This window comes from Aspergillus karnatakaensis, assembly GCF_047715665.1.
Source record: "Aspergillus karnatakaensis strain CBS 102800 unplaced genomic scaffold BJY04scaffold_61, whole genome shotgun sequence".
In the NCBI taxonomy this organism is placed as follows: Eukaryota; Fungi; Ascomycota; class Eurotiomycetes; order Eurotiales; family Aspergillaceae; genus Aspergillus; species Aspergillus karnatakaensis.
In genome coordinates, this window is record NW_027395773.1 from 91,699 (window position 1) to 115,632 (window position 23,934).

A 23,934-nucleotide genomic window follows, 5' to 3' on the forward strand; every position below is an offset into this window, starting at 1 on the left:
ATGGGCGACTTTTGGTGGGAGGGGATGAGTCGGTGCCTGAAACACCCACCTCTCCTGCGTTACTGTGATCTCTGTTGCACGCGGGAGATATCTCATATTTTCTTCTCATGCTGTTTGTATATTGATGGGCAATCGGCTTGCCATGACCTTTGTTCTCAGCACTATTATCTCGAGGCAATACTAAGACACTGGGAATATACCAACGCGGAATGGAGGTGGAAACCGAGCTCAGCGAGCGGTCTTCATCGCCTCAACTAGTCGGCTGGGTGGGTGAGCCAGGAGGTCGAGGAACACTGGGGCTGCTTACAACATGCCTCACTACTATCTTCCTCTGCACATGGGTGGTCATCCACCCACGAGTCTATCAGAACGAGAGGTTCGCCACAATGCACAAGCTAGCCTTACTCGCCAAAACGCTGCTCGCGCCAGAGTTCATCGCAGTCGAGGGTCTCCAGGAATGGGCTCAATGTCGAAGAATGGTGGAAGACTGCGCTGCGCTCTCGAACGGGGAGTTCCAACTCATTCACGCATACTATGTCAGCATGCTTGCGCTCCGCTACAAGACATCAGATGGTAACAAAGTCATCTGGCCGAACCAATACACCTGGCTACTCCAGCAGCGTCTAATCGTCTGGGAATACCATAGAGAATGGGGGTTGAGCGTGGAGCAGATCCGAGACAAGAACAAGACCGACAGCATCACGAAGCTCATTACGCTCTTCCAAGTGCTGTGGTTCGTTGCGACATGTATCATGCGTGCTGCCAATACGCTTCCACTCTCGCAGCTTGAAAGCATGACACTCAGCTATATTCCCTTGTTCGCCATCACGTATTATTTCTGGTGGGAGAAGCCCAAAGACATTCTCTCGCCGAGTATCGTTGCCCTGCCGAACATGACCTCTGAACAAATGCAGGTTTTCGAGTCGATGGCGCTCAGCGACAAGTTCGACAGCGTCAATGCCGAAAAGACGTACTGGAATATCTGGTATCTCACCCCTCGGGTCTTCGAAAAGGAAGCAGAGGATCAAGCGATGATGGAATGTAAATCACCCAGCTCGACAAGCGAGGTTGAGGCCCGAAAGGAGATCGTGGTCGCGCACTGGGATCCCTATCTATACCGCTCTCGAACGATCCGATTCCTCTGTTCTCTCTTCGGGGCCTCCTTTGGGGCTCTCCATCTAGCATGCTGGAACACCAGTTTCCCAACGGTCGCGGAGATGTGGATGTGGCGGGTCTCTGCATTTGTGTCTATCTTCTCTTTGCTGGCGTTTATGCACTTTGAGAAGGTTGTTCTTCGCTGGGAGGGATTCATGACGCTGGTCAAGATCGGGTCGCCGGGTCTGTACTTTCTTAGTCGCATCTTGATGATGGGCGAGGTCTTCGCTGCCATCCGAGGGGTTGATCCGGGGATATACGAGACATATGAAGTGGCGGACTATGGTATACATTTATGATCCGAATGTTGTTATGGTGTTTTGGTTAGTTGCGGGCGCATTTACGTCTTATGAAGGGTAATTGTCACATTTTTCTCGATCTTGTCTATTCTATTTCTCAATATTCTAAGCTTCAACAAGATATCAGAGAGTAAAAAATGGTTCAGCCGCCTCGAAATGCCGCATGACAGCCATGGTAATAATGGGATATCCCATAACCACATCATGCAGTCCAGTCTTCAACAGCTCTTCCCGAATGACACCATAGTCCGTTCTCCATTCCACTATAGTTCCAGCAGCGCCCAAATCGACCTGTTTTTCCATCTTCTTCTCCTCCAAGGCGTCATAGGTAATTCCGACCGGCACAGATCCGTTCACAGCATGCCAAAACAGCAGCTGGCTGTGATACGACGGAATATCCCAGTCATCCTCCGCGTGGATGATCGTCAACCGGTACTTCTCCTCATTGACCTCATTTTGCCGGACATATTGAGCAATGCGTTCGTTCGAGAGCCACTTGTCTCTAATAAACCGCAGGAGATAGTCGAATACAGCCGGAACCCGCCGCAGGGGCGACAGAATCGGCAAAGTACCAGCCACGCGATAAGTCGAAACCAACGTCGGAACATTAACAAACGGCGCGACGAGAATAGTTCCCGCAAAGACGGTCGGGGCCGACTGGGCTGCATAGTGATGCGAAACGGCAATGGTCGCCGCGGTGCCCATCGATTGCCCAAACAGCACGATGCGGGAGGCCGGAATACCCGCGACATTCATCGCCCAGTTGGTGACAGCAATCGCATCTTGAATAATCCCAGCCTCCGAAGGAACTCCCGTACTGTGACCAAATCCACGCCAGTCAAAGGTCAAAACATGGATTTTCCCGGGATGTCCAGCGGACAGCGCGCGGTAGTTAGGCACACGGTAGCCAGACGCGACCGTGCCGCCAGCACCATGCATATGGATCACCAATCGCGCATCGGGGTCATCACGAAGCAATTGGAATCCCAGACGCGACTCAGGATCTGAAACAAAGCCCGTAGGTTCGGCGGTAAGCGCCAGCTCGTTCTTCCGGTAGAGCTCGATCGGCAAGACATGCCAGGCGTAGAGCTGTTCGTCATCGGAAGTCTTGATTGAAAACGGGGTGACTTGGTTTTTTAAGAATCCAAAGGTTTCTGGGACGTTGAGGTCTTTGAACCAGGTCATTTGGACGGCGTGTAGGTAGACGAGGTGGGATTGGAAGCCGGCGGTTGTCAGCAGGCCGAGCAGGGTCGCGTAGAGGCCGACGGTAGCGGCCAGTGAGAAGAAGGCATATTTGAAGACGGAGCCTACGAGCTCATCTGCTGCCATTGTGATGGTTGTGGATTTGATAATAATGATGATGTTGAGAGGATGCAGAGGGGTGGGTGCGAGGCGAGATGGCCTCGGCGCTTAGGTAGCGATGCTGCTAGCGGGGTAGCTCTCCTCGACTACCTAGTTACCTACTCCGTACATCTCCCACAATCCTCTCTTGTAGGAAATAGTAGAATAGGTTGCTGGGTCTGTATTTCTGAGCTATGGGGTTACTATATCTAGGGGCAATTCTTCCACGCTGTGGTGCTTGGGGGGTCATCACCCGCATATGATAAATATATATTTATTCAAACTGTGTTTAGTATTGACATTATGTATTGAGCATGTCAGTCCGGTAGACTTCTTTCTCTTTCGTAGCCTGCTCATGAGCATCCAGGACTCATAGAGTAACAGTTTACTCATGGTGCTGCCTTCGCAGTTTCCCAAAACTGGGGAGGTCTTCATGAACCGGGCGCTCTTCCATCTTCCATGTCTGTCTGTCTGTCAGATTATCAGCCTTGCTCAAATCCGAGATCCCTGCAGATCACGCGTTCAATTATGATTCGCTGGCGCCCAGTTGAACCCCTAGATGACCCTCAGCTCGTGGTCGGCAGATCTGAGATTACCCCGCGCAGCAGCTCACTCTTGAGATCATCAAACAACTCTGACATACCCTCCTGATGGATCCCATTTCCGCCGTTAGTTTCGTCGGGACAATCCTCCAGTTCATCGACTTCTCCTCGAAACTCATCATCGGCACCTACGAGATATACAAGTCGACAGAAGGCACCACCTCCGAACTCGCCGATGTCTCAACAGTTATTCGGGATCTGAATATCTTGACAGACGAACTGGGCCCTGACATATCTGGGAACACAAAGCATGAAAGGGCCTTGAAGAGCTTGCAGCGAAATGTCAGAAGCTCTCTGCAGACCTCCTTGTGATCCTGCAGAGACTTACCCTACGCGACAAGAAATCAACATGGGGTAGCCTCAAAGTCAAATGGGCAACGATGAGAAGGAGCGATGAATTGCGGAGTATCGAGCAACGGCTGGACGACTATCGGTCGCAAATACTTTTACGGCTGACATTAATGCTTAGGTGAGTTGTTTGCCTCTGCACTCAAGGGTACACAGGAAGCTAATATCGACGCAGTGATCAACAGTCCTATATTAAGACCCAGATAGACCATATACAAACGTCGGGTGAACGACTATCAACAGAGAACGCAGCCAATTTGTCGAGGATCCGCGAGGATATACTCCGTGCCGTGGAGCGAACAGACCAGAGTCGACCAGAGGATTCAGGTTCCAGGCTTCCCATTGCCGACGATGCTCCAGTCCCAACGACCCAAGCACAGATGGCTGTCCAACAACCGCAGCCTGGGTATCAAGAACCAATGGCTGCTCAGCGCGGGTTGCTGGATATCAAAGCGTCACTGGATATTCTTTCATCCATAATATCTTCAATGCCTCTGGAAAACCGAATTTTGGAAACCCTGGCATTTGTAGCAATGTTCAATAGAGAGGACACTATTCATGACCCCGAGAGTGGGACATTCAAGTGGTTTCTCGACCTGCCCGACCCCGACTCAACCTCCATGTCTGATAAAGATGCCAATCTTGGTGGGGATGCTGATTACTTCGCTGCTGAAAGGAACAGCAGGTCAGCTGCACGATCATCCTTTCTAAAATGGCTTCGAACAGGGAAAGAAGTATACCATATCTCCGGAAAGGCAGGCTCGGGCAAGTCAACTCTCATGAAATTTCTCTACCATCATCCCAGAACTAAAGAAGAGCTTACCTTATGGGCGGGGGGAAAAAAGCTTGTCATGGCCCACTTCTTTTTCTGGAAAGCTGGGGATAACCTTCAGAGGTCTCTTCAAGGTCTCCATAGAAGTTTACTCTTTGAGGTCCTAAGACAGTGTCCAGATTTAATTCCTCTTGTGTTTCCATCACAGTGGAAGAGCCTGCGTGACTCTATTCAAGTAATACAGAGTGGGCTTTTCCGCCACAAGGATATAGAGGATGCTTTCCAACTCCTTGTTCACCACCGTACATTTCCCGCGCACCGATTCTGCTTCTTTATCGACGGGTTGGACGAATTTGAAGGTGATAGTGTCGACTACAGAAGACTTGCTAAATAGCTGAGAGCTTGGGCCCGTAGGAATGACCTGAAATTATGCGTCAGCTCTCGACCATATATCGAGTTTGATGATCTATCATTGGCCGTCTCTGACCAGCACATGCATCTTCATCATCTAACAAGCCGCGATATCTATTTGTATAGCCAAGAGATGCTCAAGGAAGCGGCAGGTTTGCAAAACATACGGATAGTGAATGACTATGACTGTCTTGTCAAAGATGTGGTTAACATGTCAGATGGGGTCTTTCTCTGGGCATGGTTAGTGGTCCGATCTCTAATATCAGGTATACTGCGAGGGGATTCTATTAGCTCGCTCCGACGTATCCTTGTGACAACCCCAAGAGAGCTAGATGCACTGTATGTGCAGCTCATCGATACGCTAAGTCCTCATGACCAACGAGACGCAGCTCGAATCCTTCTATGGGCAGCTGATGAAACGTTCAATTTTCCATCCAGCTTAGTCGCGTTTTGGTGGCTTGAGGAAATGAATTCAGAGTCATTTCCCTCAGCAGACTCTATTACGCCATTCTCTCAACCACGACTTGAGGAAGTGATGGAGACCATGGAGCGGTGTGTGAGGGGGCTTACAAGAGGGTTGCTTGAAGTAGTTCCTTTAGACGTCACGTCCATATACACCGAGAGGGCCACGCTTATGGTTGGCCTAGGCACAAAGCAATGTCAATTCTTTCACCGAACTGCGCGGGACTTTGTCTTGGATCACCCTAAACTAGGGCAAATTATTGATATCAAGACCGTCACCAGCCTTGAGACAATCCATCGGCTTCGACTTGCGGAGATCATGACTTATGACTACAGATATCGATACGAAATCTGCGGCGAATTCGAAGCGAGCGTATTCAGTACAGTGTTTGACAGGCAGATACCAGTGCCCGCCCTTGAAGCCTATTGCAAGGTCTTTAAGGAATCTGTTGAGAGGCTTGGCATCAAGCAGGAAGTATCGTATTTCAGGTCTCCGCAATACGACAGCAAGCACCCCTTCCACGCATCATTCGTCCACCTAGCGGCTTGTCGAGATGCCGGAGAGTACGTCTTAAAAGTCGCACGCGAACGTCCCGAATTACTCACATCAACATCACAGTTGAATCTTCTTGTCAGTGCAGGGCAGAGATTGAACACCCAGCTAGTTCGGCATTTACTGGAAGCCGGCGCCTCGCTTGAAACCGATGTTCTATGTGAAAGGGCGGGTCGTCCAGAATCTTGCTCCGCTTGGATGGTTCTTCTGCACCATTTTGGATCCTTGATACATCGTATGTATTATCCTGAGGAACATCGATCTGCAACGTGGGACAGAGCCTTTGAGATACTGGAAATATTACTGGAGCATAAGAAGTTCCTTCGTGATCTTGCAGTTGGCTGGAAGCTTTCCTCCCGGCCAGGAGACACGATTTTATACGTCACCATCCATGATATGATTGAACACTACCAGCCATCAAACAGAGATCAATTGCTTTCATTGATGGCGGAGCCACACGAACATGGCTTTAGGGCGTCAATCCAAAGAGTACGAAATAGGGCCAAGGGGCTTTACGCAACCCGCAATGCTCAACCCGACACTCGACTTGTTCACTATAATCCATCGGACAATTGTATGGATCATGACAGCGGCCGTCCGTGGATACTTTTATGTGGCGACTGGCAGACGACGCTGGATCTCGAGTACGCCATCTGCTAAATCGAAGATGAGAGGGGCTTTTGCAGTCCACCATAGCGACCACCGTGAAAGACCGCCTAATGTAAGCTTTTGGAGGAACTGGGGATGTCGGCGCTACATGACCTCGCTGGTAATTTCATCGCCTGTTGACTTTGATGGTTATTCTGATTTTTGTCTCAAACTAATCCTGGGAGACTGTGAATCAGTGGAGATTGTATATTTGAGTTGTCATGGTTAGAGTATACCCAAGCGAGAAGTAACACCTAGCTACTAGCGACGCTACCGGTCTGGTCCCTTAGCAATGAGGGAGTTCAGTACCGAAGCAAGCGAAGCCATAACCTCCAACTGTCATATCACGCCTCCATCCGTACCCGTACAGAGACTCATAAACCCTGACCTTGTTTAAAGAGGTCCGGGGATGTAAAGGTACTATGTTCCAGGACACTAAGCTAACTACAGAGTGTCTAGGTCTATATGCAATCAATCTTTCTCAACTGTGTCCTTTTCAGCGTCAGCATCCGCGAATCATTGATATCAATTTTTGAGACAATTCGTAGTACATGCAAAAGTAGAACTATGGCCTCCACCGAAAAGCAGGATGTTTCCAATCCAGATCCTCCATCTGCTCAGGCGACAAATGCGCCAATCGTTCCAACTCAGATGCCTCCGCAGCCTCTCTCTTGACGTTATCCCGCTTCATCCAGAGCAGCATAACCGTCGCCAGAACCAACGTACTGCCCTGCACAGCAAGATTCAATCCATTCCCAATCGGATAATTCGGTCGATCAAATGGAAGGAATGACCAGGTGGAAATCAGCCCTCCAATGTTTCCCAATGCCACATTCACCCCTATTGCTGACGACCTTGCCGTATCTGACACCACGTTTGCTGAGACCTGGCTGTTCGTGAGAGCCCCTAGCGAGAAGGCGGAGGATGCGATGAGGAAGGTTGCTGCGTATCGTGCGGTCGTATTCGCAGTGGACAGGAAGATGATGTATCCAGTAATCCCCAGAGGCGCCGATACAATCATGAAAACCTGCCGTCTATCGAACCTCCAGCTCAATAATGGGATCAAGAGGGTCACAAATGCACCGACTACATACGGCGGAACCGTATACAGCTGCTGCGTGATCGTACTCTCATCCGTATAGATCGTCTGAATAATAGTCGGAAGAAAGAACCCCAAGCCTTGCACCGTGACATTGCAGAAGAGGAAGATCCACGCCGTGCTGATAGTGATCGGGTTGAAGATCCCCAGCATGAACTTGCGCTTGTCCATCTTATCCAGCACCCTCGTCTGGCCAACTCGCTCCGATCGCACTCGCATCTCGGAGAGTTTCTTCTCTTCCGGCGTTAGCCAGCGAGCGCTCTCCGGTCTGTCGGTTAGTATAGCGAAGCCGATAATTCCGAGGCCAGTGGTTATGATTCCTTCAATGACGAAGATCATCCGCCAGCTTTTGACACTTCCGACACTGTCGATGTTGAGGATGCCAGACGCGAGAAGGCCGCCGAAAGCGCCAGCCAACGGACCCATCACTAGGTAAAGACCAAGTCGGAAGGTCAGTTCGGATCGACGGTACCTGCTACTGTCAGTTATTATTTCTTGTAATACAAGACAAGGGATATGCACCAACGTGAGAGGTAATAAGCAATACCCGGCAACATTCCCGCCTCGAACACCCCCAGCAGGAACCGCACTCCCATAATCTGAGGTACGGTCTTCACGAATCCAGTCGCGATAGAACACCCGCCAAACAGAACAGTCAATAGAGGAATAAACCAACCCGGCCCCATAAGCTTGCAGAGAATATTGGACGGAATCTCAAAGACAATATACGAAACATAGAACATGGAAAGGGTCGCATTGTAGTCAAAGCCCACCATCCCCAGGTCCTTATCGAGACCCGCGATGCGCGCGTTTCCGATGTTGGCTCTGTCGATGAAGCAGAAGATGTAGAGGAGACAGATAATTGGCATAATCATGAGGTCAATCTTCGTTCGCAGGCGACGTTCAGCTGCGCGGTCGAAGGTGATCTCGACTCCGGGAGCGATCCTAGATTATTAGCATTGAATATGTCTTCATGGTGAGTGAAGATTGTACTTGACTTCTTCCGCCTGAGCTCCCTCCGAGCCAGCCACTGGCCCTTTCTCGATCTCAATCCCTGCCATCATGGGCCCAAACGTGAAAGCTCAAGGAGACCGAAGGAGGTGTTCCTGCGTGGAGCGACTCAGGGTCGGAGAGGGCTGGGAGATGGGCACTCTGTCTGATATATCTTTTGTCGGCTAGTGCACCTGCCAATAAACGAAGGATCCGCAGGCGGGAAGAACACCTTTGATAACCTCGTGAATTGAAGTCAAATCTTCGTACAGCTATCTCTTGCCAAGTGATAGCAGGCAATTCGAGGGAGTGTCATTGGTAGGATGCAACGCCACGCATTCTCGGCGCGGGGAAGCTGCGAAGTCCCCTCAAAGGATCCAACGGCTCCTGAATGACAGCTTTCCGAGGTCGATGTGGTCAGAAACCCCTTTCGAATAGCAAGAGTCGTCTACTAGTAAGCTGCTAGCTGTCTGGAGATGATTATGTCTGGAAAACGGCGAAGGAACGACTGATCTATAGGCATCAAGGGCATTATCTACGAGACGGGGACAAGCCGTAGTAGCACAGCGGTCGTCATCAGATAGCGCCTATCGACAGCGAGATGGAGACACTGTCAATGGTCCGATCTGATTGATTCATTTCAGCTACCTAGGGATCTTTACAACGGCCGTTAGTGGTAGATGTCCATCAAAGAAGTCAATGCTCGCAGCCATCACCACATGCCAGCCATTACTCAAGCTTCATCGGAAGAGAGAGGAAGGTTTCGGATGTCGGAAGTCAAGCTAATCGGATTCACTCCCGATATGCGATGCTTTCGAGCCCAGGTGGACGGTGGCCACAATGCCTGCAACCACGCAGACGATCGCTAGTATTGGTTAGAATGGCTCTCCGGCTACAGGCAATGTGAACAAACTCACCCAAGAAGCACTGATACTCCAAATACCCGAACCCTTCCACCAAGAAGCCAGCGACAATAGGGGCAACCAGAGACCCGGTCATCCAACTGATTGTGGTGACCGAAACAGCGCGAGAATAGCCGCCGTTGGGTCCAAAGATACCAGGCATACTCATCTCAATCTTATCGACGGTTTCTGGAGGACTCGTCAGAACTCATAGCTCCTGTATAGTAGGCTGCGGATACATACCGGTGGCTTCCATCGTACCGACTCCGTACAACAGGCACATCAAACAGCCCATCAGAGCGATACAGGTCGCGTATAGTGCCTTTCCAGCGATACCGGCGGGGGCCCATTCAATGCGTGAGTCGCCTGCCAACCCGGCCAGTATCAGGAAAGGAACCATTGCGAATAACCCCATAGCAGTGGGTGAGCGTGATCCCACGCGGTCCTTGAGCCATCCGACCACTGGCGCGAGCAGGATTCCCGGGGCCTGGATAGATGCAAAAAGAAGGCCAACAGGGAAAACACCCCACTGAAAGGCGTCGCGTGCGTGTGGAGCTATTGTTGATGCAAACCCTGTGATCAAGATGGAGTGCACGAAGAAGCAGAATATCCCCGCCGCGAATCGAGGCTCACGCATGAGGCAAAAATAAAAGCGCCAGCCCTTTACCTCAGGGACTTGCGGGACTGGTCGCTGGCCTAACAGAGGGTCGGAGGGCTGAGGCTCGTCTTGACTTGCAGGAGTACTCTACACGATATGGATTAGCGAATCGTCGGTCTGCTACGTCCTTCTCACTTACCTCTTGCACCTTCACTTTCTCCACCATCAATAGGCGAAGAATGATATCCACGACCAGGAAGAATACTGCACCAGACCAAGCGCCCCAATACCCAGACAGCCCGAACAGCAAACCTGCGATTGCCGGACCAGCACACCCGCCCGCGGCGGCAACCGTCGAGACTGCACCAGATATCTTGCCCATGTGCTCCGATCCCAGGTTTTCAGCCAACGTCGCCAGACCAATGATCCACATCGCGTTACTGACGATACTCTGGAAGAGGCGACCGACGAGTAAACCGACCACTAGGTCACCAAATAATGTTAGCATGAACGTGAAGTCAACAGAGAAGGTCCAGGGTGTACGACATACAGGACGTGGTAAGGGCAAGACAAAGCACGCTGCCCAGTGCCAGTACCAGCATCACTAGCAACAAAACCTTCTTCGATTTCACTCGATCCGAAAGGCTTCCGACAAACGGACTGGACACCACCGCGGCTAAGGCTCCCTCTGCCAGAAAGATCGAGGTATATCGCTGGGCCAAAGCCGGGTCCAGACCAATGCGTTGCGCGAGAATATAGGGTAACAGAGGCGCCATAAAGGCAAACAGCATTTCATCTAAGCAGATCGAAATTACAGTCAGCTATTTGTGTGCACGCTGTCGTGCTTCGCTTACCGTTGAAGATTGCCATCAACAAAGTCGTGGTTATGAACCAGTTCGATGACCGCCATCGGTATCCCCATGGTTTGTCTGAGCCCGGTCTGAAGCCAAAGGCTGTTTGTAGCTTCTCGCGAAGCGAACTCTTTGTATTCCCTGAGGATGGACCGTACATTGCAGCTCTCTGGGCTCAAAGCCGTGGTACCCAAATTCAACCGCGGGAGTCGTGCAACAGGAGACACAGACTTACAAGGGAATACCGCAGAAGGTGGGAAGGGAGAAACGCTAGAAAGTGTTCTTGAAGCAAGCGTCCACTCCCACTTCAGCTCCCCCCGCTTATACCCCGATTAGGTACCCTCTGCTGGCCAGCCTTTCCTGATCTGCGCATGTATGCATGGAGAGGCGGCACGAACCTCCTCCAGGTGAGAGGGATATTTCAACCGACCCACTAAAGACGAGTAGCCAACTTGATCACCATCTCCCGGCATCGGTGGCGTCGAAAGTATGAACCTTATTGCCTACCCTTGCTGCCGGGTGGCGAGAAGAACCTGTTACATTCGGCCATCTGGTCGAAGGAAGAGCATGCTGCGGTGATCAATGAGACATGCAGTCGCAGATGATCCTCTGTTATGAGTCAGTCTACCAATGGGGAGGCAGCCATGCAGTGTCCCGGAGGTGCGACTGCCGGCAAATCCTGGACTAGAGTATACGTATGCTGCGCGAATCGCCAGCCATGACTCGCGAGTAGTACGGAGTACAGTCTTTCAAGTAATCCCTCGGCAGTTCTTAGTTTCCTTGAACAGTATCTAGTTAGGGTCTCTACGTGGTCTAAGCATTGTCGGGAGTACCCTCATTCCTTCTTTCTTCCTCTTCCTCCTCTTCCGGCGTCGGGATCTTTTTCTTCACTCGAGCAGGGCTTCCCACCGCAACAGAATAGGGTGGGATATCTCTAGTAACAACCGAACCGGCACCCACCGTCGAGCCGTCTCCTATCTTCACACCGGGTAAAACCGTCACATTTGCCCCAATCCAGCAGTCATTCCCAATGAAGATCGAATGACCGAACTCGACTCCTTTTCTCCGCGACCGAACACTTGTTTCGTGGCTGGCGGTGATGAGGCTGACATTTGTTCCGAACAGCACGCGATCTCCGATGACAACCAGGCTTGTATCAAGTATCGACATTCTGAAATCCTTGTGTGTTAGTTGAGCTGTGATGGAATAGAAAGGACTAACGCACCCCCAGTTGATAAACGTCTCACTGCCAATCGAGACATTGAACCCATAGTCGGTGTAGAAGGGAGCTTCGACGAACGATTTCTCGCCCAGCCTGCCCACAATCTTCTGGAACTGTTTAAATCGGTGATCGAACAGCTCGTCGGAGGGGATTTTCGTCATGTCTGTGGAATTGTACTCCGCGCACAGACAGCGGGCCTTGAGGCGGCCTTCGACGAGGGCGGGCAGGAACGGATCATATCTGTGATATAAAATGTTAGACAAAATGCATTCAAGAGCTGGTTAGATTATTCTTGAGTGTACAGTAGCCCGGATATCATCTTTTCATAGCCATCGCTTTGTGGGGTTCCTCTGAGCTGTTTCGAAATTTCGACCAACTCGAGATTCTTCTCGGTTGCCGGAGCAGCGTAGGGCCATGGTGTGGAATCCATTCTCGAAGGAAGAGTAATGATAGCTGAGGTCTTTGCGACTGAGGTGCTAAGAACAGGAAGGGAAGCGCTGGAGTGGCGGGGACCAAGGTTACTTGGAACTGATCCATGAATATTGCTTCTGCTCAGCTGACGGTCGAAGCAAACACCCCGACTGCAGACTCGCACCTCGTTTATTTCGCAAACAATTCAATTGAACCGTAATTGTTTTGTATTACTAGTACTGTATGCATACAGACATGCAGGTCAAGCCTCGAGCTCACTCCTTCCAGCGAAGGGCAGCGCCAATCACCGAACCATCGACGCCACAACCAACCAGGAAGATCCCTAAAGCGCAGCTCATCCAATCATGCAAGCACTAACCAATCCAGACTCTCGCTGACGACTTCGTCAAAAGTCAATCGGTTTCGCATCCTTCAGCTCCTCCGGATAAAGCACATAGATCGGATCCTGCTCATCCACATGGCCACACACCGGATCACTAAGATAGTACCCGGTAAACTTCTGCGTGGGGCGGTCGTACTCGCGCATGCGCTCAGCAGGAACTGCCAGGAATTGATTCTCCTCTTGCCGAAAATAGCCTCGAATCGCGCAGGTGGAGAACATCATCCGGTACTCGTCGGCAGTCGTATTGTGTCCAGCCCCGTGGTAGAGAGAGGAAAAGAAGATCAGGGCATCGCCTTTGTTCATCTCGGCGTAGACGCAGTCGTCCTCATCCGGAGGGGTCGCTCGATTGGTTCCCCTGTGCTCAGCTCCATCAGCATCTATATCCATCCTGAGAGATGGGTGGACAAACCAAAGGTGGCTGCCTGGTATCATCTGGGTGCCGCCATTCTCCTTCGTGACCTTGCACCCAGCAATGAACATGTTCATGGCAATCTGCTGCCGGTAATCCTTCTCATCGTCCCACACGCTCGACTCAACAATGAAGTTGTGATTGACGTAGTCGTCTCGATGCAGAGGCTGTGGCTTCGCGCCCGGCCCAACCTTCAATGCCGTAGTCGAGGTAATGTAGGGCTTCGAAACAGACTCAGACCACTCCTTCCCCCACCAGTTCCAGCTCCTGGTAGTAAGAAAGTGATCACAGAGCTGCTGAAAGAGCGGGTTCATCATCTGCGTGCGGACATACGTGGGGCTGAGGGAAATCAGGTTTGGCGCACGCTGGGTCTCCTCTGCAACAGGCATGGCTCAGCAGATGGCACGATTTATGGGCGTATCTTGGACTTACTAGGAAAGAAGGAACCCTCCCATGCATGGCTTTGCTCTAGCCTCGGCCTAACCTCTTCGTAGGCCTGGTCGACGTCGGCGGTTGAGACGAGGTCTCTCACGAAGACGGCCCCGTCCCGCTTCATGAGGGCGATGATCTCCTCAAGGGGGGTAGATTGATCAACGTACTGGACCTGCGGCCTGTTGTCTGGCTTGGTCACGGTCATTTTGCTTTCTAGTGGATGCGATGTGGGCTCAATATTGCGATTGTTGAAGCAGTACGTTGATGTTCTGGATTCGAGAGGAACTACGGGGCTTATATATGCTTAGAGGGCGCTTCTCTGTAGGAACTCCCTACGTAATCGGCTAATCGAGGCTATGAACTAGTGATAAGCTCTGAAATGTATACGTGTGATAGCCTGCAATATCTACCAATAACCCAAAATCTATACTTCCGCCCACGAAATGCCTAACGCGATCTAGTTTGGCAGAGGATTGACCAATCCTGCCTCCGTGGCCGCAACCTGCAGGGCCACAAATCTGGAGTACACGCGCGACTGAGCCAGATTCCCTCCCATGAACCAAAACCCGGGGTGTCCGCTGGGACGCCATAGCTGAGGAACGAACATTAGCTAGGCCAGGATAGTTTGAACTGCATGCTCTTACCGTGTTGAATTCTCCTTGCTCATCCAGTCCCCACGTCTCCTTGTGGCACTGGTCTGCAACCTTGGATCCCAGCACTTTACGCACCGATTCCAATGGTCCGTGATATCCAGTCGCCAGAACTACAATGTCGGCCTCTAGCCGGGTGCCATCGCCGAGAAGAACGTGTCGCTCATCAAATCCGGTGACACCTTCTGTGCAGTGAGCCAGCTTGATCTTACCATCAATGATCAGCTGGCTACAGCCAAAGTCAATAAAGTAGCCGCCTCCTCGGTGAACAAACAGTCCAGTGATACCCTGCTCGTGGGGGCCATTGTCGAGCTCGAAGCCCGAGCGTTTGAGCCCTTCGAGCAGTTCTTTATCTGCCTCGAGGACATCTCGTGTGTTCGGACGGAACAGAGCCAGAGCAACAGGCCACGGAAGACTCTCGGTAAGAATATCGACTACATCTTGTGGAATTCTAGAAACGATAGGCGCAGCAGGTTAGGGCCGAAAATCTATAACATGCCATCTCACTTACTTGTCATTCTCCACAAAAGCATTCTCCGGAAGGAGGGGAATGCCAGCCTGTCCGAGGACGTATGTCGCTCCTCGCTGAATCATTGTAACTTGAGCTCCGTTCTGGTAGAAATCTTCTGCAATATCGTGGCCGCTGTTACCGGTGCCAACAACGATCACCTTCTTGCCCTTGGGGTTTACGAGCGCTGCGTCTCGATGAGCCTTGCTGTGATAGACGGTACCCTGGAACAAGGACTGGTTTGCCAGATTTGGAACCTTTTCAACTCCAAACTGTCCTGCACACCAGACAACATGGTGTGGTCGGATCTCACGTTCTGCCCCGTCGCGGATGAGCGTCACCGACCAGCGCTGTTGAGTCTCATCGAATTCTGCCGATTTGATGGTTGTTTTCAGCCACACATTGAGCTCCATGAGGGTTGCGTAGGCTTCGAACCAGTCCGCGAGCTTATCCTTAGACGAGTATTTGGACCAGTTCTTGGGAAAGGGAAGGTACGCGAGGTGAGTGACATCGACGTGGTCATGCGTAACTAGAGTCTAACGACCCTCAGTCAGTAAGAGCCTCGCAGACATTGAAGGCCATTGGTTCCTACACGGTAGCGATTCCGCCAGTTGTCTCCGACACGTTCATTCTGATCGATCACAAGGCAAGAGATTCCGATGGTCTGCAGGCGTGCGCTGACATTGAGGCCCGATTGCCCTAAAGGACCAAATACATCGCGTTAGCCAGATCTACAGGACAATCCCACTGGAGCAAGAGAACTAACCAGCACCAATAACCAGCACGGTCGGTTCCTCGTCTTCAAATTCAATTTGCCTCCTCCGCCGCTCGATCCACGTCCCCCGGTCAATCCCACCGGGCATCGAGTCCACTGTGCCCTCCAATCTTTTCACTCCAACGCGGTCTTCAAAGCCCTTGAGGCCTTGAAGAGCAGTGTATACTGAATATGCCTTCCAGGGGCCGGTTGGATGCTCCTGGGTGAGGTATACGACTCCCGAGCCGTTCCCGCAGGAGGTATCAAACTCGAACATGGCGCTGATCCATGTCGTACCCTTCTCTGGTATTTCCACTGCAGGCGCAATCTTGGCTTCGTCAGCGAGACGGAGGTTCTTTATCTGAGCCCGAGACTGGTGCTGCGAGACGTAGCTCTGGACCTTCTCAAGGCCTTTCAGGGTATGAAAGTCCCAGTCGAATGTGAGCATGTCGCGCCACCACGACTCGGAGTACAGCAGATCTGAGAGATCGAAGGTAGAGCCTCCGCTCAACGTGGACTGCAATTGATCCAGCCATTTCTGAGCAATGTTTCTCGTCTCGGGATGGTCAATTGGGAAGTCGGGGGTCGCGGGCAGGTTCACGTCGGCATGGTAGGTGGCACTCATGGTTGTTCGACCTGTGCTTCGTGACTCGATGGCTGGCAATGGCTCTATAATTTCACAAGGACTCGTGAGCTCCGTGACTTCGATCTTGAACCCTGAGTTGGGGGGCAGGTGGCGGGCGGTTGCCAAAGATCCCGTAGGTACTTTGTTTGCTCGAGGCTTGCTGCCCCTCCACGGAAACCTGCATCAAGGGTGCCTTGATCACAATCTATGCAGAGGAGATGCATGGTATGATCGGCATATACTTTTTTAGTTTTGGTACGGGATAATTACATACAAGCCACCCGAACGATCAGCATCGTATCATGGTATTTTTCAACCTCCTGAGTTCTAGGTGAGCTCAGACCATGCATGACACTCCATAACCGCTTGATTCCAGCTTAAAAAGAGCTAGCTGACGCCATGGTGCTGCTCCAGAAGTCTAGATTCAGTCGCAATGGCAATCACCGACCTTGCCATGACCCAGGCAGCCACAACGCCGCTTTCCTTGTTTACATTGTGAGGATCTGCTCATTCCATCTTCGGTACTCCGTAGGAGATGATGCTAAGACGCTCTGACAGTGGAGACTCGTATACATGGACTGGCTTCAATTCGTCCCTGGAGGCGCCCTCGATTGCGAATCCCATGGGAAACCCGGGCCTAGGTAGGAATCCTCCACGGCAATCTCCACCAGAGATCTATGGACTGACGATAGAGATCGGATCTGCAGGTGAGGAAACAGCTACCGACGGCCTTAATTGGCTCGGTTATCTTGTGACGACCTTCAATGAGAGTTCGATTCTGAGCTACAACTTTGCCTCGTACGGCGCCACCGTCAACAACTCAGCTATTCCTGCTTTTCCACCGGGACCTCGCGACCTTGTTCAGCAAGCCACCGACTTTCGCGAACATTACTGTGATGATCATGCAGGCTGGGATGCGGAGACGTCACTTTTCGGTATCTGGATTGGGATCAACGAGTGCGTTTCTTTTCGCTCAACATAGATTACCGCGATTGACCTTCGTGATAGTGTCTACCACAGCTCCACGATGGCTGATCCTTCGGCCTCTATTCAGGCCGACATACAGAGCTACACCGAGCTCTACCACCAGCTCTATGATTGTGGAGCCCGAAGGCTCCTCGTCATGAATGTTCCACAGATCACTCGAACTCCTGCACTGCTTGCAGATCACCAGTCACATCGAGATGCCGTGTACGACTCCGTCCTGCACTTCAACTTTCTTTTGGAGCGCGAAATAGCCCTGTGGAACAACAACCACACCCCTGATGCAAGTTCTCCTGTCTCGAGACTCCATACATTCGACTAACGCAATCCCAGACTCATATTTTCTTCTTCAACGCGTGGGCCTTTACGGATTACGTCCTCGATAACCCCATAGCCTTTGGATTTCGTGATAGCTCCTGCATTGGCGAAGGTTGCATCTGGTGGGACGACTTTCATCCCACTTCGCAGTTTCACAGGCTTCTTGCAGCTGAGCTGCAGTCCACGTTACACATTTGAGCTCAGAGCGCACGGCGCACCCCTTTGCACATTGAGTTCAGCTATTTCGGAGCCACTCTGCTGCGACTTCCATTCACAGTATGCCGGTGCTATCCATTCAGCCTTCGAAGTTCGAACTCGTAGGAACAATTTGAATAGGCAGTGGCGAGTCGTGCTGATCTATTGCAACATTGTTGACCCCTCAAGCTGGGAGGAACTTGTTCCTCCAGAAAGAATGCTAAGGAAGGCTTCGACATCAATGTATCTCGTCAAGTCTCAGTAAGCACGGAAAATGGAGTTGAACTCACTAGCTACAAGGTAGCCCGCCCTGAACAGTCAGCTGGAATTACTTAAGTAGAAAGGAGCCGTAGAAGTCTTCTTCCATGTTCAACTCTTTCGTTCATACTGCTATCAATACACACCATATACTTTTCCATCCATCCATCATGGCGTCTTCTATCAATGTTCTTGAATATCTCCGTCAGAATACTCAGGTCGATCTCGATGCCTTGGACCTTGACGGTAGGCGCTGATTCTCCAGTTCATTTGCCTCCGTTAACATAGGTGCAGCGGCGAAGAACGGTGCTCTGGGGAAGCCCTATGTAGATGCCACCTCCAACCAGGTACTCGAGTTTCTCCAGCGCGACAACCCACCCTCTCTAACATGGCCAGATCGAGGTGTTTTTCCAGCTTGAGAACCCAGCGAATGCCGCCATAATTCAGCAAACCTTGTCCGTAACTGCCGAAATTCACCACCTCCGACAGAACCTCACCTTTGATGAGCTCGCTGTCGAGGTCGCTGTACGTTACCTCCAATGCCTAGTTCTATACATCAGCTAACGACCGCAGGGTGTCATCCTCGCCGCTCGAGTGCTCCCCTATATCAGTGGCAATGTTCATGTCATGGCGAATCCGTACTACGCCTTCAACACGCAGAAAGTGGTAGATACTGGTAGGCGTAAGTACACTTCGCGCTGGAATCTTGCAATACTCTAGCCCATCTAAGACATGCACCAGGCTACCACGCCATCTTCCGCCACCTCGACTCCAACATCGACCTATCACGCGTTGTAATGAAAGTCCCAGCAACGTGGGAAGGACTCCAGGCGTGCAAGACGCTAAAGGCCGAGGGCATCCAGACCCTAGGCACAACAGTGTTCTCGCTAGAGCAATGCATCCTCGCTGGTGAGGCTGGGTGTGTATCTGTTTCTCCGTTTATTCACGATCTGAAGAGGGTGGTCGATCCTAGGTATGCTCATGCGACTCATCACCTTCGCTCCATTCGCTAACAAATGTTCCTCCAAAAGCCACAAAGACGACGACCCACTCATTGCCCTCTGCGTCCAAGCCCAGGAATACTACAAACAGCACAGCATCCCAACACGAGTCAAGGCCTGCAGCCCCGGGTCGATCGACGAAATTCTTCGACTCGCCGGCGTCGATGCGCACACCATTGAGCTTCCTGACTTGGAAGCAATGGCCAGCGAGGAGCGCGATCAGACTCAACTCGAGTCTCTATGCCTCTTCGCGCCCAGAAAGGCGCAATCCAGCAACGGGATCGAGCCCCCAGTCTCGTACATCGACAACGAGGCCCGCTTCCGCCTGGACCTGGCCGCCAGCAAAGGTGGCAAATCGCAGTTCAAGCTGTATCGGGTAAGGATTCCGAGTTCCCTGATTTGTCGTCCAAAGAAGTGGCTGGCTGGCTGACCGCGATACTTGATTACTACCTAGGCAATTGATGTGTTCTGCGATTTCCAGAGGAAGGATGAGCAGCTTTTCCGCGAGGCCAGAGGCTAGATCCGGAGGTGGAGCTGGAGCTGGATCTGAATCTGACGCTACTTTTGCTTGCTTGCTTTTTTGGGACCGAACCTTGACGGCTGAACAATTGGTTCAGGGTGCAAGAAAGCCATAGTTCGTGCTGCAGAAAGCACAAAATCAAATTGCGAGCTTTGACCAATAGAATGAATGTCAATCATTGCTCGGCAGCCTTGAATCACTCCGTATTTTAGACCTTTCGGCGGATTTTGTAGCATAAGCCTTCTTCGCCAGGCAGGGTGAGGAAGATCAGCGATCCTTGGTCCCTACGATCTAAGATGCCCTGGCCAGCCCAGTACGCCGTCTTAATACAGCTGCTTTATACCCCGCCTGCGTGTAGTATGGCTGGATTTGGAATAGTGACTATCATTCTTGTTTTTCTTTTTTTGTCCACACTGACGAGTTCAGATTGCAGAAGGCGTCACTGCTTTCACATTTAAATCCAGAGACGTCGTGTACAAACGCATCCCAACATAGTCCAAGAAGATAGTACAGTACCCCACGAAATCACGAAAGCAACCAACTCAAACATGGGCAGCATTTCCTACGCCATCCCCGTCGGATCCACGATCCTTGTCACCGGCGCCAATGGCTATATAGCTTCCCACGTCTGCGATATTCTACTTAGCCTTGGCTACCGTGTTCGCGGAACCGTCCGGTCAGAGAAGCCCTGGCTGGATGCGTTCTTCGAGGAGAAGTATGGCGCTGGAAGGTTTGAGTCGATTGTCGTGCCAAATCTGGTTGAGACAGAACCCTGGCAGGACATAATCGCCGGTGTTGATGGGGTTGCTCATGTCGTGCGTCATTCAACAGTCTTCGAAGATAATTTTGATGTTAACCGATCATATTCCAGGCATCTGACTTGTCGATGAACAACGACCCAGACGCCGTTGTGCCGAAAATGATCAAGATGGTCGTCAACGCTCTAGAAGCCGCGCAAGCTGAGCCCTCAGTCAAAAGGGTGGTTTTGACGTCTTCCTCCACGGCGGCTTTTATTTCTGTCCCTAATAAGGAGGGTGTCCGAATCACAGATGGTACGCCCATCACAGATTCTACACTATCCTGATACTCAAGATAGCTAACCTCTGTAGACACATGGTTTGACTCCTCCATTGAGAAAGCCTGGAGCAAGGACACTCCAGAGGATGAGAAAGGCTTCGCGGTGTACTGCGCCTCAAAGACACTGGGCGAGAAGGAGGCCTGGAAGTGGGTGGAACAACATAAACCGAACTTTGGCTTCAATGTTATCGTTCCCAACACAAACGTACGCAGTATTCCAGATCCGCAACTCGATTTAATACTAACCTGCTGTTGTTAGTACGGCAAAATCCTCTGCCCTGAGCAGCCTGGCTCGACCATGTCCTGGACGGCCAACCTACTCAAGGGGGATGACTTTGTGGTTCGGAGCTTCCCTCCTCGTGAGTACCTTTGGCCATGTCTCTGTTAGAACCACTATCTAACGACTGTTCCCTTTTAGAATGGTATGTAAATGTCGAAGACACTGCCCGTCTCCACGTCATTGCCCTTTTGAATCCGTCAGTTATCAACAAACGGATCTGGGCATTTGCCGGCAAGTTCAACTGGACAGACATCATCACCACTCTACAGGAGCTCCGACCAGACAACAAGCTTCTTCTACCTTGTCCTAAGAATGAGGGCAGAGATCTCAGCGACGTTGTGGGCTCTGCTGAGGCGGAAGCCATGATCAAGGAGTTCTTCGGTAGATCCGGATGGGTGGGACTCAAAGAGACTCTTGCTGATGGGATCGAGGGTCGTTGGTAGCCAGTAGCCGGCAGTTGATACAATATAGCATATATTGAGATGTTCATGAAGAGTATTTGAGGGCTCATACTGGATTTCACGTGTAGCAAGATATTCCCCGCCAATTTATACCAAGAGCAGAAACAGATCGCGTCTTCAGGCCACCTCGATCGCTATACTGGTATGCTTCTTACATTCTTATAAGTCTTAAACTCTGAAGAAATATCCATTGCCGCTATCTCGTACTAAGCTCAATCCTTATACCTTCTCACTTGATCCTGCTTTTTCCAGCACCTCTCGGAGGCTCCGGAAAGGCACATTTTCAAAATATCTCGCCTTCTGGTCCAGAGTCTTCTCTCTTGGGCAGCAGTTCGCACCGCTGATAGTCAGTTCTTCTGCCTCAGCGATCGCCCGCCCCTCACACCCTCCATGACCTTCATGCTCAGCTAGTGCAGCCTTTATGTCGTCCTCGCTACGGTACAGTCGCTCCAACGGGCGGCCTATCCGTAAGTCAACCACCAGTCAAAAGTTTTGGGCTGTCGAAAAACCAAAGATCATACCATAGAAGTCCTCCAATGCTTTGGCAGCGTCATTGAAACTTGCATATTCCCCTGCAACGTAGGTCACTTGATCCTAAGACCAGCCTGTCAGCATCACCCCCGCCAAAACATATATTGAACAACTAATACCCAAGTCGGTGCTTTAAGCAGCTCCACAATCGCCTTAGCCACATCCCGAGCGCAAGTGAAACTCTGCAGCTCATCTCCAGTTCCCCGAACCGTATACTGCCAACTCTTCAAATCTATCGGAAATTCACTGGGCACATGACGGATGAACGTCTTCTCCTGAGCAACAAAGTAATCCATGAACCATCCAAGGTTGAACGAGGTCCATTGGATCCCCTCTGTCTTGCACAGTGTATCACGGAACGGCGTGCGCGTAACGGCGTATGCTCGCGGGAGGTCCGGATAATCCTCGATATTCCCAGCATATTCCGATGGGATGAGTCGTTTACAGGTATTGGACCGGAGGCATGCGCTCAGGAGGACGGTGTGGATAGGTACGTAGTCATCGTCCGCACACTGGATTGTCGAGATCAGGGCTGTTGCGTGATTGTAATCAAGGATAGACAGCACGGAGTCTTCGGTGTAGTCCGTCGTTCGAACGAGACTGGGGTCGATTCCAGTGGATTTCAGATCATCGCCATTCTATCCACAGCATAATCAGTATGTCTGGCGGCAAATGCGAGCAATGTCAGAAGATAGCGTACCTGTCTGGAGAGGACAATAACCTTGTACTGATTGTCCTGCGAAAGAACCTCGTACAGATAGCGGCCCAGGCTCCCAACGCCGGCAAGAGCGATAGTTTGAACACAGCTGATGCTCATGGTGCCGCACCCCAGCCAGTTTCAGCTGCAGCTCGATTGTAAACAGGGACCGTACAGGAAACGAGTTGTTCCACAGGTTGAGAAGAAAACATCCAACAGCTGGAGATTGTCCCAGCATGCGGGGGTCCCATCCAGTCCAGACCCAAAGTTTGATTCTCGTATTTGATGTGACGAGATGGCAAACATGCATGAACCATCCATCTGCATCCTGCTGCAGCGTGATGTGATTAGGGCTACTTTAGTGAACTCTATTCGCCTTACCATACAGAGTACGTACCGTATGTACGGAGGGCAGGTATGGAAACTACAGAATACCGAATTCCATTTAGGGCTGCCTATATCTGGCTTCACTCTCACAAGGACCAGATTCCTTCTTCGTCCCTACTCGTTCCCAATCTATACTTTATTCTTTTCCAAGGTTGCTTCCGCTAATCCCCGCCGAATTGCCAATATGACCGTCACCCACATGATAGTGTGCCGCTTCAAGGACGGTACAAGCAACGAGGTCATCGAAGAGGTCGGCTCCCCAACACCTGCACACCCTTGTACTTCCCTCGGCTGACTCAGTCCAGGTCTGCCGGGACATCGTGGCGCTGAAGGACACCTGCATCAACCCTGTCACGCAGAAACCGTACATCAAATCCTTCGTTGGTGGCAAGGACCACTCGCCAGAGGGTGCGCAGGTAAGCTAGCCACCCTTGCTTTTTAGCTTGTACAACAAGATCATCTCTAACGCCATCTAGCATGGGATGACACATGGTTTTGTCGCTCAGTTTGAGAGTCCGGAGGATCGAAACTACTATGTTTCTCAGGATTCGGCTCACCTGGCTCTTGGGGTCAAGATTGCACCTGTTGTTGAGAAGTTTCTTTGTTTGGACTTTACTGAGGGGTTTTGGTGTAGATAGAGTTCCTGTTACTAGTGATCAATCCCATGCTCCTACCTGATGCCTATATATCACTTCGTCTTTTGTCTGCATGGTGCAACATACGAAGAAGAGTTAGCGATAAGGTGGTAGATTAGTATTCGAACAGTCTGCCTAGGATAAA

The 23,934-nt window shown here is 51.2% G+C and overlaps 13 protein-coding genes across 13 annotated transcripts; 7 read left to right on the forward strand and 6 right to left on the reverse strand.

Annotated features, from left to right (window-relative positions):
* Positions 1-122: 122 nt before the first annotated feature.
* On the forward strand, positions 123-1,454 carry BJY04DRAFT_231187 (uncharacterized protein; the record flags this gene model as incomplete). Its single annotated transcript, XM_073719462.1, has 1 exon — positions 123-1,454. The coding sequence occupies exon 1, from the start codon at positions 210-212 to the stop codon at positions 1,452-1,454; it is 1,245 nt and encodes a 414-aa protein (XP_073566720.1). The 5' UTR covers positions 123-209.
* BJY04DRAFT_138256 (alpha/beta hydrolase) lies at positions 1,189-2,843 on the reverse strand. The gene has a single exon (XM_073708637.1). The coding sequence runs from the start codon at positions 2,781-2,783 to the stop codon at positions 1,578-1,580; it is 1,206 nt and encodes a 401-aa protein (XP_073566721.1). The 5' UTR covers positions 2,784-2,843; the 3' UTR covers positions 1,189-1,577.
* A 559-nt stretch (positions 2,844-3,402) lies between these two features.
* On the forward strand, positions 3,403-4,065 carry BJY04DRAFT_199201 (uncharacterized protein). The gene is made up of 2 exons (XM_073712731.1): positions 3,403-3,866; positions 3,921-4,065. Exon 1 carries the CDS (start codon positions 3,446-3,448, stop codon positions 3,707-3,709), a length of 264 nt encoding a protein of 87 aa, XP_073566722.1. The 5' UTR covers positions 3,403-3,445; the 3' UTR covers positions 3,710-3,866; positions 3,921-4,065.
* Positions 4,066-5,472: 1,407 nt separating this feature from the next.
* Positions 5,473-6,603, forward strand: BJY04DRAFT_222583 (uncharacterized protein; the record flags this gene model as incomplete). The annotated part of the gene is made up of 1 exon (XM_073717429.1): positions 5,473-6,603. One exon carries the CDS (start codon positions 5,473-5,475, stop codon positions 6,601-6,603), a length of 1,131 nt encoding a protein of 376 aa, XP_073566723.1.
* Positions 6,604-7,156: 553 nt separating this feature from the next.
* Positions 7,157-8,790, reverse strand: BJY04DRAFT_231190 (putative MFS transporter; the record flags this gene model as incomplete). The annotated part of the gene is made up of 3 exons (XM_073719463.1): positions 8,684-8,790; positions 8,213-8,635; positions 7,157-8,162 (listed from the first exon to the last, which is right to left on the reverse strand). The coding sequence occupies exons 1-3, from the start codon at positions 8,752-8,754 to the stop codon at positions 7,157-7,159; spliced, it is 1,500 nt and encodes a 499-aa protein (XP_073566724.1). The 5' UTR covers positions 8,755-8,790.
* A 672-nt stretch (positions 8,791-9,462) lies between these two features.
* Positions 9,463-11,191, reverse strand: BJY04DRAFT_222585 (major facilitator superfamily domain-containing protein; the record flags this gene model as incomplete). Its single annotated transcript, XM_073717430.1, has 6 exons — positions 9,463-9,545; positions 9,598-9,771; positions 9,826-10,327; positions 10,380-10,663; positions 10,731-10,976; positions 11,035-11,191. The coding sequence occupies 6 exons, from the start codon at positions 11,189-11,191 to the stop codon at positions 9,463-9,465; spliced, it is 1,446 nt and encodes a 481-aa protein (XP_073566725.1).
* A 1,879-nt stretch (positions 11,192-13,070) lies between these two features.
* Positions 13,071-14,113, reverse strand: BJY04DRAFT_222587 (phytanoyl-CoA dioxygenase family protein; the record flags this gene model as incomplete). Its single annotated transcript, XM_073717431.1, has 3 exons — positions 13,071-13,422; positions 13,477-13,852; positions 13,909-14,113. 3 exons carry the CDS (start codon positions 14,111-14,113, stop codon positions 13,071-13,073), a joined length of 933 nt encoding a protein of 310 aa, XP_073566726.1.
* A 252-nt stretch (positions 14,114-14,365) lies between these two features.
* Positions 14,366-16,445, reverse strand: BJY04DRAFT_222588 (uncharacterized protein; the record flags this gene model as incomplete). The annotated part of the gene is made up of 5 exons (XM_073717432.1): positions 14,366-14,500; positions 14,553-15,009; positions 15,070-15,602; positions 15,659-15,765; positions 15,833-16,445. 5 exons carry the CDS (start codon positions 16,443-16,445, stop codon positions 14,366-14,368), a joined length of 1,845 nt encoding a protein of 614 aa, XP_073566727.1.
* Positions 16,446-16,663: 218 nt separating this feature from the next.
* Positions 16,664-17,945, forward strand: BJY04DRAFT_231199 (SGNH/GDSL hydrolase family protein; the record flags this gene model as incomplete). Its single annotated transcript, XM_073719464.1, has 5 exons — positions 16,664-16,700; positions 17,009-17,086; positions 17,153-17,402; positions 17,454-17,724; positions 17,763-17,945. The coding sequence occupies 5 exons, from the start codon at positions 16,664-16,666 to the stop codon at positions 17,943-17,945; spliced, it is 819 nt and encodes a 272-aa protein (XP_073566728.1).
* A 425-nt stretch (positions 17,946-18,370) lies between these two features.
* BJY04DRAFT_222590 (transaldolase family protein) lies at positions 18,371-19,721 on the forward strand (the record flags this gene model as incomplete). Its single annotated transcript, XM_073717433.1, has 7 exons — positions 18,371-18,446; positions 18,495-18,547; positions 18,597-18,725; positions 18,774-18,882; positions 18,942-19,173; positions 19,232-19,577; positions 19,656-19,721. 7 exons carry the CDS (start codon positions 18,371-18,373, stop codon positions 19,719-19,721), a joined length of 1,011 nt encoding a protein of 336 aa, XP_073566729.1.
* Positions 19,722-20,269: 548 nt separating this feature from the next.
* BJY04DRAFT_231200 (uncharacterized protein) lies at positions 20,270-21,521 on the forward strand (the record flags this gene model as incomplete). The annotated part of the gene is made up of 5 exons (XM_073719465.1): positions 20,270-20,536; positions 20,593-20,773; positions 20,831-21,003; positions 21,058-21,157; positions 21,217-21,521. The coding sequence occupies 5 exons, from the start codon at positions 20,270-20,272 to the stop codon at positions 21,519-21,521; spliced, it is 1,026 nt and encodes a 341-aa protein (XP_073566730.1).
* Positions 21,522-21,758: 237 nt separating this feature from the next.
* Positions 21,759-22,887, reverse strand: BJY04DRAFT_222592 (NAD(P)-binding protein; the record flags this gene model as incomplete). The annotated part of the gene is made up of 4 exons (XM_073717434.1): positions 21,759-22,000; positions 22,061-22,133; positions 22,190-22,708; positions 22,771-22,887. The coding sequence occupies 4 exons, from the start codon at positions 22,885-22,887 to the stop codon at positions 21,759-21,761; spliced, it is 951 nt and encodes a 316-aa protein (XP_073566731.1).
* A 451-nt stretch (positions 22,888-23,338) lies between these two features.
* On the forward strand, positions 23,339-23,792 carry BJY04DRAFT_222593 (Dabb family protein; the record flags this gene model as incomplete). Its single annotated transcript, XM_073717435.1, has 3 exons — positions 23,339-23,404; positions 23,460-23,570; positions 23,631-23,792. 3 exons carry the CDS (start codon positions 23,339-23,341, stop codon positions 23,790-23,792), a joined length of 339 nt encoding a protein of 112 aa, XP_073566732.1.
* Between the last annotated feature and the right edge of the window lie 142 nt (positions 23,793-23,934).